The sequence below is a fragment of the Planococcus citri genome, chromosome 2 (assembly GCF_950023065.1).
Source record: "Planococcus citri chromosome 2, ihPlaCitr1.1, whole genome shotgun sequence".
NCBI classification, from domain to species: Eukaryota; Metazoa; Arthropoda; class Insecta; order Hemiptera; family Pseudococcidae; genus Planococcus; species Planococcus citri.
The window spans coordinates 50,892,652-50,914,375 of record NC_088678.1 but is presented as its reverse complement, the minus strand read 5'-3'; the positions used below and the strand labels follow the sequence as shown (position 1 = coordinate 50,914,375).

The 21,724-nt window shown below is 32.3% G+C and overlaps 1 protein-coding gene across 4 annotated transcripts in view; it reads right to left on the bottom strand.

Moving 5' to 3' along the window:
- The window catches only part of fusl (fuseless), a 33,341-nt gene that overhangs the window by 2,799 nt on the left and 8,818 nt on the right, over positions 1-21,724 (bottom strand). The window contains exons 1-3 of one of the 4 annotated variants that reach the window (XM_065351133.1): positions 8,450-8,953; positions 2,702-2,992; positions 1,668-1,826 (exon numbers count right to left, since the gene is read on the bottom strand). In XM_065351133.1, coding sequence (XP_065207205.1) covers positions 1,668-1,826; positions 2,702-2,992; positions 8,450-8,704 — 705 coding nt within the window. In that variant the 5' untranslated portion in view covers positions 8,705-8,953. Of the gene's footprint in view, positions 1-1,667; positions 1,827-2,701; positions 2,993-8,449; positions 8,954-17,124; positions 18,205-21,724 lie in introns of those variants that run through there. The other 3 variants (XM_065351132.1, XM_065351135.1, XM_065351134.1) reach the window with 3 other exon arrangements.

Genomic DNA, 21,724 nt, shown 5'->3' with positions numbered 1-21,724 from the left:
AACAAGGGGAGAAATGAAAATTTCACAAAATTATGCATTTTTTTTGGTACTTTTAGAAAAAAAGTACAAGAAAGCTAGGAATAAAGCTCAGAAAAGAAGGGAAATAATTCGAAAAAAGTTTAAAAATATGTAAGTCATCCATCGATAATGAAAAATATTATAGATAAAAAATTTAATAAAAAAAATGAAACATAGAATGTCTGTTTGTAAAAATCAGAACAGACAATAATTTTTATATTCTGTTGAAATGTCAAAAAATGGAAGCATTTTCGTCATAAAAAATGAACGTCGAAAAAAATAGAAGAAAAATTGAAAAAACTCGAAAAAAATAAAATAAAAAGGCTTATACAGCCACTAATCTTAAAAAATAATACAAAATAATTTGAAATGTTGAAAAGTTGAAGCATTCTGAAAATAAAAACACAAAAATCAAGCGTTTTTCTGCAATTAAAATGAATACTGAAATAAAATTTGAAAAAATCATTTTTTTTGGAAAATATTTTTGAAAAAAATAATGAAATCGAAAAATTACGAAGTAGGTAGCCATTAATATGAAAACTGTAGGTGACATTTTTCTAAAACGTTAAAATGTTCAAGCTCAAAAAATAAACCAGAAATGTATTGAGGGGTTCCATGGAAAAGGGGCCGTGGTCACTTTTTTTTTTATTAATTCCACCATATTCAGTGATATGAAGTGTTCTTCCATGAAAAAAAAACGAATTGGAAAATGTTTGCTTATAGATAGAAAAAAAATGTCAAGTCTATTTGAACTTGTAAAAATCAGTAAAAAAATGACGAAGTCTCCTTTGTCAGTTTTCAATCAAGTAAATGAGCAAATTTTCGAGACCTCTTCGGTTTATTTTTTTGTTTCAAAAACTTTTAAAAGCTTTAGCAACAGTAGTTTTATAATCAAGAAGGAAAAGTAACTTGGTCTGAGCGAAGTACCTAAGGGCAAAAGCTTTTAAAAATTTACAATAATTCAAGAAGAAGAAGAAGAAGAAGAAAATATTATTTCGGATGTAAAAGACTGATTTTTTTAGCCTTGGACTCATTCAGCTTGGATTAATTGTTTTTTAGAGTGAAAAAGGAAAGCAAATCAAACCGGGCTAAGCGAGAGCAAAAGCTTTTGAAAATTTTTGATTCAATGGGTAGATATTTTCTCCATTATATTCTTATGTAATTTATTATGGCACAAAAAATTGAAGAAATTGAGAGAACATTCAAGATTTTGCAATTTTTCACAACTTTGGTAGGTAACAAGACACCTCTATCGGTTTATTTTTAAAAAATAAAATAAAATTGAAAACAAAAATGTGAAATTTTTGCAAAAAATCACATATTTTCATCACACAATTTTCAACGTTTAAATTTTTCTTATAAAATATATTAAGTCATTTTCAAAAAGGTACTTTCTTAATAAGAGAAAGTAAAGCATATTCATCTTGAAAGTTTTCCACTTAACTAGGTATCACCAAGGAGAAGTTGATCAACTTTTTCCCTACCTACCTATTTTATCGTGGGCAGTATATTTAAATTTTCATGGGAACAAGCGCAAATTTTAAAGCACAAGGAAACATTTCCTATCGTTCGAGTGAAAAATATAATCACTATAAGTATCTTATGGCTTATGAAAAGGGTGAGTAGGTATAATTTTGACACATACTCACCAGTGAAATCCATCCTGATAAAAGGTAGGTTTCATTGCCTGGAAAAATAGTTTGATCTAGAAGGCACCAGGCTCCTCTCCATACCAATATGACAAGCGTGCCAACGATAAATACGCTAAAAATACTGTCTAAAATGTACAAGAATTTGTTCTTTTTCCACTGTAAACAAAACAAATGAAAAATTACATCAATCAGAGTATAAGTACATCACATAGGTAAGGCACAGATAAGTAAAGGAAGATAGAGGTGTATACAACGATACAGATAAATCAAATGCGCGAATGTGTAAATATTGTTTAGATAGGAATGTATATTAAAGTTGAACGTAATCTAAACGAGCGCATCTTTCATAATTCATCAAATATTGACACTAGTAATTTAAATCAGTCAAAACAACTGTCGCCTTTTTATTATTTTTGATAAGCTTCGGATAAATAATGTCACAATGTCATGCGCACGTGAGAGATGATCCGACTCGAAATTTTCAAATCCGCTCTGTGTAATTTTTCCTATCCTATATCTAGGTAGGTACTCAAATGTTCATGCAAGAAACATAGGCTAGAAATTTTCTCATCGTGTTTGAAGCTTTGTGATAGGTAGGTACATATGTGAATATTGTACTTATGAGTTGAGCATAAATAATTTAATGAATTACATACATACAGCCACAGGCTAATAAAGCGCAGCGGAAATCTATAATATATTTGGCAAGGTAAAAGAGGAGTGTTTCGGTTAATGAATTAAATTCGTTAAATATATAGGCTAACTTAGGCTCGAGTTTATTAAAACTATTCCCCTGTTTTTGACGTTTCAATTGAGTATTTTGATCGATTTATGAGGAGACAGAGAGGAACATGCTTAGTTAAGTTAACCTAGTATAACGACACTGTCAATTTGTGGTTCGTCATACTAGCATACTCGTATATATATATGTAACAACAACAGCAACAACAAAAATAAATAAATAAGTACAAAAAAAAGCTGCAGAGCACAGAATGTAGCGCAGGCCTAACGTATGGTAACAAAATACTTACAATATTTGACCATTGAAATAAAGTTGGAACATCGAAATAACCTTGTCTTCTATCTGTTATAAGGGCGAACGGAGAAGAGGTTATATTTCTCACAGTCTTTGTACAAAATAATCCGACGTACGAAATAAGCACAATAACGACAGTAATTTTTATATTGCCACCGGTTAGCGTATCGAATGCGTTCCATACTCCGTACCACGAACTTACGCTGGCAATTCCAAAAATTTGCGTATACAAACGCGAACTGAAGAAATACAAAAATCTATTTCCAATATGTTCGCTAAATAACACCTGATAACGATAAAACTTGTAAAAGCTACGAAACAACCTAAGATTCGAAGAAGATCGATCACATATTTTATCAAAATGTTATTAATTAGATAAGATAGGTAGGTGTGGGACTTGGGTGGGTGTATTAGGTAGGTATTCATACAGGGTGGACAGAAATATCGCGAACCCCTAAAAAAGTTTTCTGCTAAATATTTCGGTTGGTCACAGTGAATGATAATAATGACAGCATATGATTGGTTGTTGGACTGAGATGACAACTTTCCACCAATGCATCTATTTCACGTTGCCAGCTTATATTTTCAATGAAAAACTTTCTCTGGGGTTCACGATATTTCTGTCCACCCTGTATACGTAGAATTTCGCTACTGTGTGTGTACGAGAGTCGTTTTTCAGAACTTCATTGCAGATATTTCAAAATGCATACTCGATTTCATGGGCAAGTGTTTGATCCTTTCCTCCACAGCAAAAGTTGTTCTGAATTATAATTATATTTCAAACTTTTGACAATATTTCCAGGTCGGAGGTCAACTTAATTTCGTCAAGTTTTAGCGAAAGAATCACAATGAAAAATCTGGCTCTGATTTCAAAAAATGTTGGGATTTCGGAAGATCGTGTTCCAACTAAAACTTCTGCAGTCAAATTTCAGCAACATCTCAAATTTTCAACCAGTAGAAATACTCGTACAACATATTTTTGGACATGCACAAGAAAAAAAATCTAAAGATCATCCATATCACTAGGCAAATTTTGAAGAGCTTTTCGATTTATGACAAATTTTTTATCTCATGAAAAAAATAGAAATTCCCCGAAATCGAGATAGAAGCCTGAAATTAGGGTAACACCCTATGTTTTCGATTTTCGAAGTCAATTAATCGCAATATTGAGCCCTACTGGAATTTCCAACATATTTTTTTGTTATCCTGTTTTCAAAAAAAAAAAATCATTAAAAATGGCCGGATGAAATTCAACGTTCATAAATGAGATCTTTTGTTCTGATAATTCTTTCAATCGACAAAAACTCCATTTTCAACGAATCGGTTGCTGTTCATGCTGGTTCAGATCTATTTTTTGGAATTTTCAGATGCACAGTAAAAGTCACAAACCCACATGGAGGCTCTAGAATCAGAATTGCTTAAAACTACCATCAATTGTAGATTGAGGAGTTAGGAGTTCGAAAATTTTATTTGATTAAATTTTGTTTATTTAGAGTGTCTAACAAAATTTCAAAACAAAAAAGCAGGACTTCAGCAGGACTTTTAGCAAGACATTTTTAAACATTTAAGATTTTTCAAGAGGGGGAGGGGGGTGACGAGGAAAAATTTTGCACTCAAACTTTTCGCTTTTTTAGTGTCTTCAAACATATCAAGATTTTTTTCAAGCAAACGAAGGAATGTCGAAAATATAATTTTATTTTCACCTTTAAAGTTCTTGGATTCTTGTTAATGTAATGAAATTGGGCAAATAAAAAACTTTTTTCAACATGACAAATTCTTAAAAAATGTAAAAAAATTTATGGAAAATTTGAACGACATTATGGGAAAAAATATACAACTTTTTCAAAATAAAACGGCGAGTTTAGAGGTAAAATAACAATTTTGTCAATTCTGGAAATAAATTAAGTCTTGAAAGATTTTGCATCCCACTAGAAGGAGAGCATTAGGTAATCAACCATCCACTCGTGAAAACACACAAAAATAGGTACAATATACATTTTGAAAAATAAACTCTGCGATGAAAAATGACATCGAGATGACAGATATGTATACTATACATCGTAGTACGACATACTATATCTACTAGTTAAACACAGTAAACAAAATTCTAATGAAAAAACTAGTGTTCTACCACCAATAAATGGATGTAGATATTACACATGATGTGAGTTAATTTCATTCATACACGTGAAATAAAAAGATAAAGAGACACAGTTGGGAATTAAAGCCTATAAATCATAGATACACAGTATTACCACATATCTTTCTTCTTTCTTTAATTGTTGTTCCATAGAGTAAGTACATACTTACCTATGTAAACAATGAAATTTGATAATTCAAAATTGGTATCTACGTTTGAACTTGCTACAGGCAGCTGATTTGCTGGAATTCATTCACGATTTTCCAGGAAATGAGCTATAGTGTATAGAAATATGGAATATTGACTTTATTGACCAAGTAGATAAGGCACATTTCTGAAATGGCATTCCAGATGGTTTCATAAAAATTGGAATTAATTAATGATTTCGTGACTTTTCTGAACTTTTTCATGATATTTGTATCCTTTTTCAATTCATTTTACATACTTATGTATGTATGTTTTTCACTACATGTCTTACAAATGGGCAGGCCAACCAAGTTTTTCATTTTCTTTAAATTTCTAACTACGAACATGAAAAGTTTGTTCGAGAGCTTCAAATTTATTTATGAATTTCATAATTAAATTTTCAAACATTATTGGCAGCTTTGTACATACCTTAATTTTTTTTTATAATTTCCGAGCGTGAACTGTTTTTTTTGCTGTCAAGCAGCCTACAACATTCGAAAATTTATAAAATTCATAAATTTTCTTCAACAATTTGGAACACTTGAACAAACCTGAAATTAAGAAAATTTGCATTTAGGTCAGAAAATTCTTCCTAAAACTTTCTTAAAATGAATATTTCTGCCTAAAAAAATCATTGACACCAAATTTCTAAAATTTCTACAATTTTTGAAAAAAAAGTTGCTACAATACGTATTTTTCTATAGCCATTGGCCACGGTGTGGGGCTTAGGGTGGTGTGAAAAGCAAAACATTGAATTTTGCAAAAATTGGTGAGCTTACTTTGAGAGGGTGACTTTACAGAAAAGTGTTGAGCTTTGCTATCTGTACCTACAGAAAGTTGACTTAGGGATTCTCAAAATAGAGTTATTTTTGAAAAAAAGTGGGTTTTTCCGTTACCTGTGCAGAAACTCAGTCACCCCCCCCCCTTCAATGAGGCGTGATTCAAGTTTCTGAATAATTTTCCTAATCTATTGGTTTTGAAGATTTCTCATCAATTTCATTACACTTTTCAACCATAAAAACTTCATATTGAGAGAAATTAATGTCAGATCTGTGCTCAACAGATCGAAATCACACTATACTAGTTATTTCTATCAAATTGTCCGAATCCTTTTTTTGGTTTGATTTTTTGAAATATGTACTCGAAAAAGTAAATAAAAAAATATGAATTTGAAAATTTCGTCACGATGATCTCAAACAATGACATGACGTTTATCGAAGTATTCCAGCCAGCTGAGAACAAATCTAGCGTTAGTAGGTAGGTACTCGTATTTCTAAAATAAAATTTTTAATAGTAGAATGGTGCTTTAGATTTGATGAGAAATCAAAATATATGAGTGTCCTAAGGTAATTGGAATCCATTAATCTTCAAGTCGTTTGTAGAGGACTAAAAGTTGTATTGAATAATTTCAAATTGAATAGGTCAAGATAGTTGAGAAGGAAGGAAGGGGGAAGGCCACATTTCTGCAAAAGTAACAGTACTAACATTTTTTTTTTTCAAAAGAGAATTTACTTCGCAAGCTCCTGGCGCAGAAATTTTTTCGTATAGTCTCTCACTCAAAGTACACTTTTTCGTCAATTTTTGTTAAATTCCAGGATATGTTTTTTTTACTCCACAGTGATGGGGATATTTAATAATAATTAATCGTCAAATATCACCAAAATAATTTTCCTACAAACGAATTTTTCAAAAAAAGACGAGAAAAATGAAAAATGGATTTTCATGAAACAATTTGTTACATATGTACCTACATGTTTTTTGAATGCAGCTGAATGATTAATGTTTTAGAGGAGGAAGGGTGAAACTTTTGATCCGACTAGTCATTTTGAGGTTCAGATATAGGGCCCAAAAAATGGTATTTGTAGGGTGCACTCTGAATTAATGTAAAGCGCACATGTAGGTAATTTAAAAACAATTTTTCTCATTTTTTTTCAAATCCTTATTTTTTATCTTCTGAAAATTTAAGAAAGTCAATGACTCTAAAATATTCTTATAAAAAAAATATGAAATACCAAATGAGTTAAGTAAGATTAGATTACGAGCAGCTACTACTTTCGTCAAATTCTACGATCATACGAAGTCATTATAGGCCATGATTAAGTAGTAACAAATGTAACATCAAGTTTCAATTTTTTGAAGAAAAAAAAACGTGACCAAAGGGCTTGAATTTTAATCCAGGAAACTTCAAAATCAAATGCTTAATTTTATGTTTTGAGTAAACTGCATTTCATTTCGAATACTCGTTTCATGAAAAAACAACTACAAGGCACGATAAAAAAATATAGCTACCTTAATCACCAACCAGCCTATTCAAAAACTGAAAAAAAGAAGGGGCAGAATTTCAAAAATTTTCAAAAATTATTTTGCACACACCACAGCTCCTTCCATTGGAATAAAGATCATAAAACAAAAGAACATTTTTTTCTTCCTCTCAAATAATTATGCCAAAAAATATATTCGAAAATCTTATTTTTCTTTTGTGTGTACTCGAAATTTGAATCGCTGTTCTCTCAAGTTCTATGTAGGACAAAATTCGGAAAACCTGAACATGGCAACATGAGACACAGGTACAATAAATCACTTCTTAGAGTACACTTAATGTAGCCAAAATGCATTTTTTTCAGTCATCGTCCAAAGAAAAAATCATCGAGAACGATCTAATTTTTTCTTCAGTTGCCTTCATCCCTTTTATAATGAAGATCGTCTGTTTCCAAAAACACCATCTCCAATAATGAATCATTCTGTCTAAATATTTCTAAAAAATTTTCCTCACGGATTCAACAAAAGTTATCTTTGGGAAAATTTAAAGTCAATATTTTCTGAATTCAATTTGGTAGGTCTGGGTATCAGGTATGCCTTTTCGTAGATAACCTTTCAAATTTAAGGGCAACTTCTCATCGAAACAGTGAATGGAAATTTTAATTATCATGTACTCTGTACCACAATGTAGGCTTTATTTAGATATGTATTTTGATTTATATTTCTGTTGGTTCATTATCGCGAAACATTCGCTCGAAATGATTTTTCAACTTTTGTACCGAAATTGAATACGTAGGTATCTATATACATTGAAAACAAATCAGCATCGATTAAAACGATGAAATTGTATATTTATACTTCGAGTTCAAAGTACGAGAAGGGAGAACCTATCGATCTACGCTAAAATTACCAACAAATATCTCTGAAAAATATGTACTTATAACTTATCCGATGAACTATCAAAAAATAAAACCTTTGGCGAGAATTTTCGCTCATTAACTACCCATGAGCTTTTATACTCGCATCGCCAGGGTGTGGTTAAAATTAACGATAAAAATAAAATAAAATTAGCATTTTCAATACATACAATTAGGTAGGAGAAGAAAGATATGTGGTAATTAGCCAATCCACCATCTGGATGGAAACGCTCGATCTCACCTGTAATTGTTTTTGCAAAGCGGTAAACGATATAAGAACGGTGAAACCGAAAGTAACCGATATATAAACGCTAATTAAAGGTTGAAATACGAATATTTTCGATAACGCGATCCAAGTGCTGCACCAAAAAGTCACCACTAAAGGAGCTATAATTAAACAAGAGAAGCAAATATCTAGCACAGACAGGTATCCATATAATTTACTATGATTTTGATAAGATGTCCGATCGATCCCAACGATTATACTGGCGCGCATTTTAACCAGTTCATGTTACATTACGAATTACGATTTACTGTTTTAAAATGACCAAAAAAAAAAGAGACAAAAATCAGTATACTAATTATACTGCGACAGTACAAATGCATTAGGAAAAAAAAAAGCGAGCGAGAATATTCGCAAAGAGTATAAGCATATAAGTATAACGCAGCCGACGTTGATAATCACTAAAATTTACAAAAAATTAAAGACTTTTGTCACAGCGATGATAATGCTGAAAGATTATCATCCAAATATACCCGACCTCACCGACCATCCTACATACTCTATGTTTGTTATGGTATTATCAAGTATATTGTTAATAAAAGGAAGTTCTAATTTGCGAAACGATTGCGCTTTATGGGTTAATTTCAAACGTATAATTCTTTTCATTATTAATTGTCGTCCTCCGTATTCGTCGTTATTTTATGTGGGATTTTTTTCCGAAGAATACTGGAAGGAAATATATCGCTGAAGGGGTTTTTTCATATGTACAAATACAAAATGCAAAGGAAACAGCCGTTAATAATGCGTGATTTGATTAGCCTCTATGTTTTTTTAATCACTCGAGTGTACGAGTACTTCTGCACAAATTCGTCAACGAGCTCAATCAATGGTGGTTTGCGCGCAGGGATACGATTCGGATCGCCTGTAATTTTTTCCAACTCAGATATACGAATTTTATTACACGTAGGTACTTGAAATATAGGCCTGTTCATCAACTAACCATACCATAAGAGCCTCCTTAATTTAGTAAGCAAACAAATTTTTATTTTTTTTTCAACCAATTTACGTAAATGAATCGCGGAAATACGTATTCTTTATTATTGCTACCACACGAATTAGGCCTGCTCGTCATTTTTTAAAAGGTCGAGAACTACGTTGTACTGTACCTAGTTTACCTACACCAACGTATTAAATTATCATCAACAAAATGTAGCGTAATATTTTTAGAATTGGGAACAAAATTTATCTAGTTGAGTTTAAGTAGGTACTTCATGAACGACAATTCGGGTGCGTTCATCCTTTAAATTCTTATCTCGAAACTAACGTTATCTTATGAATTTAGCTCTGATTTGATCGAAGTTGGATTTTTAGAAAAAATAAATTGAAAAATCCACGTAACTGAAAATCTATCTGTTTTAGTTAATTTTCCGGCTTGTTTTGTTAAAATATTGAAGCTGAAAAATGAAAAAATGATAAAATTGCCAAAAAAAACATCTACGAAGGAATACTCAAATGATTTTTAACTGATGTTTTGTTTCAAGTACATAATATATAGGATCTAGGTAGGTACTTTTTCAAATGCTCAACATGAAAAAGAATTTTTCATATGCAAAAAAAAATAGTAAAAATCCCATTTTTTAAACTCCATCTTTCCATTTCGCAAAAAATGAACAGCGGAGGGGGGCATAAGTAGTCGAATCTAAAAAGGAAACATTTTTTTCGAAGTCTTTACTGCTACCTCTCAATTTTAGAGTTGGCCATGAAAAGTCGAATTTTCACCTAAAAGTTCGATTTAGAGCTTTTTAAATTGTACTCATAGATTTTGAATCTCTTACTAATTCTCTTGAAAATTTCGAAAACAGATTTGTTCCATGTTCAGGAGTTTGATCTTTTTATCACAAACAAATTTATTCGAGTTGAGTTTTTAAAATTTTGCTTACGAGGGAACCATTTGCTCTTTCACTATTTGATTCGAACGAACCAAGATATCTACGAGTCAGAAGAGCAGGTCCTAAAACCCACGTAATCAAAATTTTAAGTGCTAGTCACTTTTTGGCAAATTTTTGAAAATGTAAAAAAAAGTCAAAAAATTCAAAAAAAACTGTTTTAAGGGCGATTGAAGAACTTTTTCGTGAAAATATGAATTTTTTGAGCAAAGTAAACCATACATCAACTTTTAGTATTGGGCCATTCTGGAGCCTCCAGCGATTTTTCAATTACTCCAGGAACTTCAAATCACGTTGGAAAGGCTAAAAAAATGAACTTGAGCATCTAATAACCTTTGGTAGGAGTGCGAGCTTAATAGTAGTTTATTCAACTAGGGAGTAAAAGTGAATTGCTGACTAATTTATGAACTAAGAGTTTTCAAGTTACTCGAGATATGACCAAAGTTATAGGTGCTGGCGGTAATTTTTGGCCATTTCAGAACGATTTGAAATTTCTGGAGGTATTTGAGAAGTCGCTCGAGGCTCCGAAAAGGACAAATTGAGATTGTTTCTGAGTCGGGTGATGGATGATGAACTGCTCGCTACATACAAGTGTGTACTTTCTTTGAAAAATTGATTTTCTTAATTTTTTTGAAATTTAGTAATTGGACAAAAATTCACTTTTGAACTTGCACTTTGGGAATTTCGTGGTGACAACTAGAAAGAGTAGAGAGAATGCCCAATAAGCACGAATCGACGTTAATTACCTACCTATAAATTCTAAAATTCATTTTTGACCCTTCCAGAGCGATTTGAAATTTCAGGAAAACATATTGAAACGTCGTTGAAGGCTCCAGAATGGCCTAAAATTAGTAGATATAGTTGATTTGTGAGACTTGAATTGAAGGAAATAGGTATTCACATTGGTTCACTTTGCTAAAAAAAATTCATATTTTATGAAAAATTTCAAAAATCGCCATTGAAACGTTTTTTATGAATTTTTCAAATTTTCAAAAAGTCGCCAAAATCCAAAAATCAACTGCAGTAAGGGTAAAGGTACCAATTATCGACCCCCTAGTTTATTTTTTGAATTTCTCGGAGCCAAATTGAGCTGGAAATGTCGGTGTGGCTTAAACAATAGCTTGGCATGTTTACTTCAACATCCCAAAGCCCCAAGACCCAACATTTTCATTTACTATCTTTTTTTTACATTTTCCGAAAAAGTTCAAAAATTTAACAAAAAAAAAAGTGACCCAAATATCGACCCCCTAAACGTGTTAAAAATGAGTGAAAAAACACTGAAATCAAAGTCTGAAGGCGTTAAAACACATATTTATTACTTGACATATCAACATAAAAGTACCTTAGAACATTTTACCGGAAACGTCGGCCCATTTCTTACGATTTTGGTTTATCTTTTGGCATGTCTGTAGCAAAAAACAAAGTCTTGAAATTGCCAAAACAATGGAGGGTCGAATTTAGGGCACTTCATAACGCCAAAAACTATTTTCACAAGCTCACTTTGAACAAAATTTAAAATTTAATGTTGACTTTCTGATTTTCGTTTTTTGCTTGTCATTTCTCACTATTTGGCCTTAAAGCGGTGATTTTGGTCTCATTCGCTTTTTTTGTGAAAAAGGAATAAGAAAAATGTCCTTCCAAAAATTTTGTGGCATTATCAGGCGAGTTAGAGGGGGGGTCGGATTTAAGGAGGGGGTCGATATTTGGTACCTTTACCCTTACCTTAAATTTCCGTTACGTGGGTTTTAGGACATTCTCTTTCGATCTTGCTTGATTTCGTTCAAATTGGTAGAGTGCTATAATTCAAAACGTTCCCTTGTCAGAAATGTTTAAAAAACGCAAGTCTCATTTAAAAACAAATCACTTTTCACCATAGGAGAACTTTATGCTCTTACTACCTACTTATTTCATTTCTCCTAATTTTTCTCTAAGAATTTTTCGTTCTTTCTAATTTTTTTTTTTTTTTTTGTTGACAGAAAATTTGGAATTCTTCTTAATTTTTTAACCATAAAAAATCGATTTTTGCGGAAAATTGAGGACTCTTTGAAAAAAAATACCTAAAAATAAAACTGCTGATTTCCAAGGTTATACCTTATACCGAATAACTGAAGATGGTCAATGGCTGAGAATTGGGAGTGAATTTTGCGAATTGAAATTTTCTGAGAGAAAATTAGGATGCAAAAATCTCCAAAGATTTCAACAAAATATAATTACAATTAGGTACTCATCAATTATTCTAGGTATAAATTAACCATTCTACAGATATACAGTACATTTTATCGAAGATGGCAGTTTTTCAGCGTTGAAAAAAAGGGTAACTGAAAATTTGATTTCGACTCGTTCTGAAATCCTTTTGAAAATGTTTATAGAAAATGTTTTTTTGAACAAAGAAAATAAGTACCTACTTGTTTTTTTGTAATTTTTACCTCATTGTGCAATTATGTACTTACTTCGTTCCAGAAAAAAATAATAACTTTAGTAGGTAAGTAAGGAAGTAAGCACATTTATACAGTTCAAATAAATGACAAATATTACGATGAAATTGTAAATCACACCAGCATGATACTAGTAGCTCACTCTAGAAGAATTTCTCAATTTTACATTAACATCTCGCAGTTGCCTACGTGAATTTGAGAAATATGTACGAGTATTTATCTAACATACATAGAATTGCACCAGTCTACAAGTATGGGTACGTAAATAACCGGATTTATTTGTAAAATTTTATGTACGTACTCGTATTATTCATACCTTACCTACACAACTTATAAGAATAGAGAAGCTAACGTAATACTTTACGTTGGCGCAATTTTTATTTCAATTTCCGAGAAATGTTATCAGCTGGATTTTCAAAAAATGTTATTCAAAAATTACTAAGTTAACTCCATTGATCAAGTTATGCAGTTCAAAGGAGAACCTCATTTTCAAACATATACAAAAAAAAAAATACTTTTAATTATTAATTATTCTAGGTGTACCCGCTGATAACTGACACCTACACCAAAAACTACACGTAGGTATTTACTCCACGAATATTTGCAAATAATCCGACAAACAATTTCGAGAATAAGGTAGCTTTAAGGCATGTTATCAAATTACAATTTGAATTTATTACACTTGCCTGAATAAATACAAGGGTGCTCAAAATGCAAATATCGCCAATTTTACGAGTTGGGCTAACTAATGTTTTCAATCTAAAAAAAGTCTTATAGATAGATTTTGATCAAAAATATGTTCCTACCTAATAAAAAATTTGATACTCTAAGGTTAAGCAGGGCTTTTTGCAGAATATTTTTCTGACACTTGACTTCTTTTTTCATTTTTTATTGTGGTGGGGTGGGAGGGGAAGGGTGGTTATTAGTTAATAATTTACATGTTAATTTTTCGTTCCTCCAATGTTTTCGGACATTTCAATATTTATTTTCTTCGGATATGGGAATAGGGATTGGTCAACAATAACAAGGTATCGATGTCATTTCTCTTACTAAATGTTCGGTCTTTTTTTGAGAATTTTTAATGAAATACTTATCATACTTTTCAACATAATAAAGCTATTTTGTTCTAAAAAAAGGTGCAAATTTACAATTTAAAAATTGGGGAAGGGGACATGTTTTCGCTCAAACGACGTGAAGAATTTTGGAAAATTTGCGGCTAAGAACATCGAAACAAGCCTTTCATCATACTTTTTCAATGGATTTAACTAATATTAGAAAATGCAAACTAGTCTTTGAAAATGAATTTACTTATAACAGAGGATAGAAATGTATTTTCGACCTAGCGAAGAGAGACTGAAAAATTTTCAGAAAATGCTGGCAACTTTCTTTCTGCTAATCGAGAAATTCTGAAAAAATAGATTTTGAATTTAGAGTTGCGAGTTGGCAAATGGAAAATTTTGCGATGAAGTTTTCTCAAAATTCTGTAAAGGAGGGTTATGAACATGGGAAAATTCAAATTTTGATTGGAAAAAATGCAGAATTTTTATAAAATGTGGGACAAAAGCAGGAATTGCAGGGTTAGCAGAACTATTACATACACACCCCTTGTAATGATGATTTGAAGGATGAAAAGAATTTTAAAAAAAAAACAGTCAAAATTTAATGTGGTGAATATGAATTTGGAATCGATAGGTCAAATTTTTCAATTTAAAAAAGATTTCTTTATTTTTTAAAAATCCTGCAAAACATTAATTTTTTACAATCTGCAACTTTTCAAGACGTGCTTGTCACCCTAAAAGTAAGTACCAAGCAAATCCTGTATAATATCTGTCTGTTTATTGAGGGTGGGGGGACCAGGTCATGTTTGAGTATTTTTCACACTGTGGACACGGATCTTTTTCTGCTTCTTCTTGCAACTAACAAGATATCCCCCGCTGAAAATTTTTTAGATCAGACAAAGAAATTGAACGAGAATGCGAAGGTACACCACAAGTCAAATTTTAAGAGAGTAGGTAAATTTAATTTTAAAATTTCTTATGATTTTTTAAAAATTTAAACGACGTTTCAAAAAATTTGGCCCAGTTTTGGTGGAAAAATCAAAACTTGATAAAATCAAGATGAAAAGTTGAAATTCAGTTTGTATGAATGATGAAGTCTCAAAATCGAATGATGGTTAGATTTTTGATTTTCTTGTATTGTGGTGAAGATACTGAAGCTGAATTTGATGTTGGTATTTTTTATGACACTTTTTTCCAAAACAGAAGCAGGATTTTGAAGACATTACACTGTTTTTTTTCTCGAAAACATCTACAGGTATTGTACACAGACATTTTTCATAGCTTTCATTTTCCAAAATTACTTTCCTTTGAAAACTCAAATTTTCAATACATGGAATTAAATTGTGGAAAATTCGAGACATTCGAATAATTAAATTGCTAATTTCCTGATACTGTGGCATTGTGAAAGACAGCGTCAATTGACATCGTAAATATACCAGATTTGTTTCGAGTTTTTTTTCGCGTTTTTAGGTTTTTTTTTTTGGTTCAAGCATTAGATTTTAATTTTACCCCTTTTTTTTTGTTTTGAAAAATTTAGTGAAAAGAATGGACTAGGTATTGTAGAATTTTTCAAAGATTTTTCTCACGATTTTTTTTTCGTATTTTACAATCATTTTATTGAAAAAATGTAACATTTTGAGAATAGCTGATTCAATTGAAAACTACCTATAGCGAAAAATGCATTCGATGGAATTTTTTCCAAGTCCTTAAAAGTCGTTTAGAAGATGATTTTTTCTGTAAAACAAATATGTGCCTAAATCAATCGAAATAACGTGGCTTCAGTTTTTTGGAAATTTTCTCAAGTTTTATGAGTTTTTCGTGTGAAACGAATCAAAACAAATTTTTTTCAAAATCCAACTCAATTTGATCAAATTTTGATAGATATTTATTGAAATTTGAACATTAAAAAATGAGTTTTTTGAAAAACCAAATTTTGGGTAAAATTCATCTTTTAGAGCAACTAATGAACAAACTTTCATCTCAACCAGTGACCATCACTTCAAACCAGTCGCTAGTTAGTCATTACTTATTAGTAAGGTAACAAAAGATTCAACTGATTCAAGTGAGCTGAATCGTGCTTTATTTCAGACTTTTTTTTTGAACCACCTTGTGTGCATTTTGATAAAAAAACGCGAGCTCTTCCGCGCTAACATGATACGTACATTATTCTCAATTCACCTAGATCGTGCGAATTGGTGAAATATTGCGAAGAAACACCGAATAACCTTGCACACCAACGAGCAACCTGAGACAAATACCTAATCTTGCAACAAGAATTGAACCTACATAATTCCCTCTTATAACTTGATTCATTTTCGCTAATCGAATCCATTATCTATGACGCTATAAATTTAAATTCAATTGGGTTGTAATCGTGATTTCATTGTGGACTTGGTACATACAATGATGAAATACGTATTTAATTGTAGTACCTATACATTTTCGATACTATAGGTAAGACATATAGGTATAGGTACACATGAGTATATTTATTAGATTTAGATGTGTTCTAACTGCGCTAAATTCAAAGGTTATAATTATTTCCATGCATGAAAACATGACGATAGAAATTGATAGACAGGTAGCTATAGTAGCCCTTTATGAATTCTGTTCATTTCTAAACAATCAATTTTTTTACAGAGAAGAGTACGTATATTTGATTTGAAAACACATTCACTCAGTTTAGATTTTTTTAATTTCGGGGGGGGGGAGGTGGAGTAAAGATTGCTTTAATATTTTCTTTTAAGCCTTTGTTACGTCAACCCAACCCTCCATTATGGGTAGATGAAGGCTTCCCCCCCATTTTGTAGCTTTCTGAGATTTCTACCTTGAGCCAACAAATCTCACCTTTTGACTACTTTTTTAAAGCCATTTCCGTTTTGTTCTCAAAAATTCTCAAAATCCATCAATCCTTCAAAAGACGAATTTATTCAAAAATAAGTAATTAATTTGCAAATTTTCAACCCCTTAGTAGAACCCTGAAAGTCGTCTTGGATTTTGAAGCAGGTTGGGCAATGGGCAGGAGCTCAAGCTAGAGTAAAACAACCACAACTTTTTTGAAAATTCCTTTTCCTTCTGAGCTTAATTTTTTTTTTGAATGACTTTCAACTCAAAATGAGTCTCTACTGAATTTGGTCGAAATCCTCTGACACGTTTTTTTCACGATCCACTCTAGTGTAGCTGCATAATAAATCAAATGCGAGCATCTTTCATTTTTTAAAACCCATTTATGACAAAGAAAATGCAAAACTTACAGTGGTATCGAATAAAGTAACAGGAAAGAGAAACACATCCTCGGCGGTTTTCTCTCTTCCGATATCTCCTCCACCTCCAGCCAAATGAGGACGACAGTTTAATCGAAACAACCCCACAAATCCAATGATGACGTAAATAATACACAAGTACATTTCACTTTTAGCCTCTTGAGGGCTGACGGGTTTTTCAGGTAGGTCCACTCGAGTGAAATTATCAGTGATGTTATTCGTGGTAGCACCGATGAAGCGCAGGACGCCATATTTCGCAGTAGCATTATTAGCGGCGGCTTTCTCACTTTCATTGGACACGTCGAAAAATCCAGCGAATAGAATGGTACTGCAGAGCGCGAACGAATAAATGTAAATTTTGGAAATGGTGAAAAATGCAACCTCCGATTTGATTCGATCGCGCATAAATTTATAAATAGGACTTCGGGCTACGTGTTTGGCTGTAAAAATGATGCCGGAAATTATCATCGCGATCAAAAATTTCCATCGAATCAATCCTTTTTCGGAATCGTGCAAATATTGTAAGAAATAGTACGCGCCGATCCAGAAACTAACTCCGCATATTGGCATCAGCACTAAAAAGAACAGATAATCCAAAACGAATAATACACAATACCACAAAGATTTGCCAAATTCACATTGCTTCGACTTTTTTTCGTCGTTTTCGCGAATTTGTACTTTTTTCTTCATTTTGTCAGCTACGTTTCCATCAGAAAAAAATAAGGTACATAAACATATGAAAAAAATTAACTAGGTATTCGTCGGATCACCGGTGTTATCTTAACTGAAACGCGAATTTAATCATTTTCTCATTAAACATCACGCTAGACAACGATTTTTAAACGAAATAACATAATACACGTTTCACGTTCATCATACAGCGATATAATTAACGCCTCTTTTGAACCAAGAAAAGACTACGTTTAAATGCAACAAATTTACTTAACTTATTCGCTATTAGTGTTTTTATTTGGGAAAATTTGATAATACTACCAGTGAGCGGTATTATTTGCGTAATCATTCAGAGACGAAAATTATCTAGCGCGAGATGAGATGAAATTAGAGGACTAAGTTCACACGTTGGTGTGTTTAACTCGTAATGAGAGCGTTGCCGCGTTTGAAATATGGACAAATTTTAATTAAAATTTTTTTTTCTATACATAAAAAATACCTTCGGCGATGCATGAAGAATTTGTTTATTTAGAAAATAATTATCTTCGTTGTAAATTACAAACGTTTTGATGGTGAATTTTTATTAACCTTGTGTGCGGTGCGAAAAACAGAGTCGAATTTCAAGGTTGAAATTGATTTGAAAATTTATCCAAATTGGCGGATATGGGGTAGAAAGTAGGTACATAATTGGGTAGGTAGATATACGCTAGATAGGCTTCATGTTCTAGGCGCATATTATACCAAATCACTCGTAGCAATGTTTAATAAAATGGGCCGAACCGTCCAGCGCGAGGTGATTCACATACATTTAAGATTTAACGAAATTCTTTTTAGTAAAAAAGAAATTCAAGTAGATAAACAGAAGTAGGTATTATCAGAATCAAGTAATCATGTAGAGTATGTACAAAAAATATTTCACCTGTCTCTGGTTTCCAGAGACCCGTCTAAGTAAGGCAAATCGAAAGTAGAATTTGCTTGTAGACGATCGTCTTTTCGTATCGCATTTAGATACCCCTTAAAACGAGAGGTAGGCAAATAAATACATAAATGAATGAATGGGATCTTTTCTGCATACATACTTGCACCATGTCATGTCATTTGTGAACTTGAGTTATATAGATCTTAGATCATTCCAATTTTTTGCAAGGGCAAGATTTTGAAAAAAATAATTTATTTAAAATTCGATTCCGCGAAACTTGACATAGGGCAGATTGGCCCCACTGCCGAAGGTAGTGCTTATTTTACTGACCCCTTGTATTGAAAATATTGAGAACGTGTGAAATTATTAAGAAATGTAAAAATCTCGCATTCTTCTGTACTTTACATATGTACATGACGTCAGATCGTTGTCCAAACCCTCCTTATATTATTAAAGGGTTCGCGACAAGGATGTTAGAATGGCAGATTTATGAGATCTCTATTTAGCAACTTATGTGGCGGCATTCCACCCCCTGTGACAGGTCAATTAATTGATGATCTCGCGGCTCGCATCGTGATGACATTTATGATCGAAGATAGGGTTTAAGAATATTATTTATGAGCTCTGTACTTGTACATAGCAATTCTCGCGCATTGCGCATACCACCACTCTTTAGGGGTTGGGATTTTGCTACTATGTACGTCTTTATATTGGAGATTTCTTGAGAAAAATCCTCACTTGGTTTTGGCAAATACACGTTAGCTGGTTCCTTCTCGCCTGTTAATATAACGGACTGTGGATGCGCCCCCTGGGGAGGCCACAGTCGAGTGATGGTAATTTGTACCCTCTTCTAGCGAGGTAATTCAATTTGTTTTATTATATTGATCGATCCCATGTTCGATAAATAGTATCTGTTTTGGTAGTTCATTATGTTCCACGGCATATTCGGATTATGCAAAGTGTTACGCGCTATCTCGTTTAGTTAAGTTCCATCGATGCCTTTAGTATTGGGGAGGCCACGATAGAGATGGAAAAAAGCATATAGTGTTCTGTAAGTAGTGAAATATGTATACTATTTAATTATAAGTTTTTCGTCGTAGTATGTCTGACTAAAATGTCTAGTGATACGACCTTAATTAGATGAATACCTTAGTTATATGAACAGGTGCCTTATAGGTATAGAATTTGCACGTCCTATTCCACCTGCGAGTGGCATGGACGAAGTAGTAATACAGTAGACTTCCGCTTATCCGGCTTCCGCTTATCCGGACAGCCGTATTATCCGGACGAAAATAAATTCTCCTTATTATCCGGACTTCTCGGTTATCCGGACAAAATCCGTATTATCCGGACAAGCATTTACGAATTACTCACGAGTACATGGTCAAAAATTTTTGTAATATTTGTTTTTGGTTTGTTTCTCTCTATTCTGTGAAGAAATAAGATTTATCCTTAGCACTTTTTATCAAAAATAACAAAAATACATCATCATTATCCAAAAAACAGTCATTTTCTACCAAAAATTCCGCCAAAAAAATAATAATCCGTATTATCCGGATTTTTGCTTATCCGGACAACCAAATTCCCCAGTTAGTCCGGATAAGCGGAAGTCTACTGTACTCGTAAAATTACATATCTCTCTGCACGTCTGCAGGTTTTCTCACTATAGGTAGAGTAGAGTTAAGTCATTTACGTCTCTAAGTATCATTCATTCAAATGCTATGTGAAAACATAATTGCACACGATGTATGTTTATGACGATTTGTAAATAGTGTAAGTAAAACAGCGTTTTTATTTATGACTATAAACATTGAATGTGTATGGTTGAATAGATAGGTTACAGCCTTCTGAGCTTGCTGGCAATAGGCAATTATTCCCCATGTAAGGAATAATTCTTATCTTCACTGAGTACAAAATCAAACATTTCCTTCTCTCCCTTAGGTAATCTATCCAATTCTAACTATATCAAACTATTGCAATTTTTTTTCTCATGAATACGTTTATTGTTTTTAGTTTTTCATAGAAGAACAATTCCAGATGCTATGAAAATGACTAAAAAAATGTATTAGATCTCTAATCTTCTCGCCTTCCAGTATCATCCCATCTGATAGGCTTTTGCATAAGTTTCATTATTTAAGTAAGTAGGTACATGATATCTTTCAGAAATGGAGGAGGAGGAAGAGAGGGGGATGAATCAAACTTTTTGGCAGTTTCATTGCGCGTAAACGACTCGTATTTTTCAATAAAAATTGTTTAAAAAACCAATTCAACGATGATGTGCCATCGCTCGTTCGTTTGATTTTTTTTACCAATTTTCGTTCGACGATGCTTACAAAACAGAGGTATTCCTATAATGACAGAAAAAATATAGAACAGGACAGAGCTAAAGCGAAAGGGCATACAAAAATATTTCACTAGCCAAAATGTCAGGTCCTGAAATGAGTTTTTCAAGTATTGAGATTCTTTGAACCAAAAATAAGAAAAATCAAAATTTTACCAAATTGATCTAGAAAACTGGAATTTGATATTTACTTACCTACCCAATTTTCGATCCTTCGAATCGGTTGGAAACGATTTTGAACTCTTTTTAAAGGTGATTATGGAGCCAACTAGTAAATCATTTCCAGATGAAATTCCCCCAAAATATTACTCAATGAAGTTCATCGTATCTAACGGATTTTTTTTTTGTTGAAAAAACCACTAGTTTTTTTCAACCAAATTTTCAGAAAATTCTCCACTTGACCCCCCCCCCTCAAAATTAACAAAGTAAAATTTTTCACAAAAAATTGAAATTGGGAGAAATTTTACCGGCTAAACTGACATCACATATTCCTACATTGTTGCCAAATTCATCAAAAATGAACATTTTTCAACATGTTGCGTTAATGGAGAGTAGTTTTAAGTCATTCTGGACCCTCCAGCCATATTTTGGAAATCCCAGATTTTCGAAAAGTGCCATAAAAACCACCTAAATTTACTTTAGCGCGTATATGAACATGA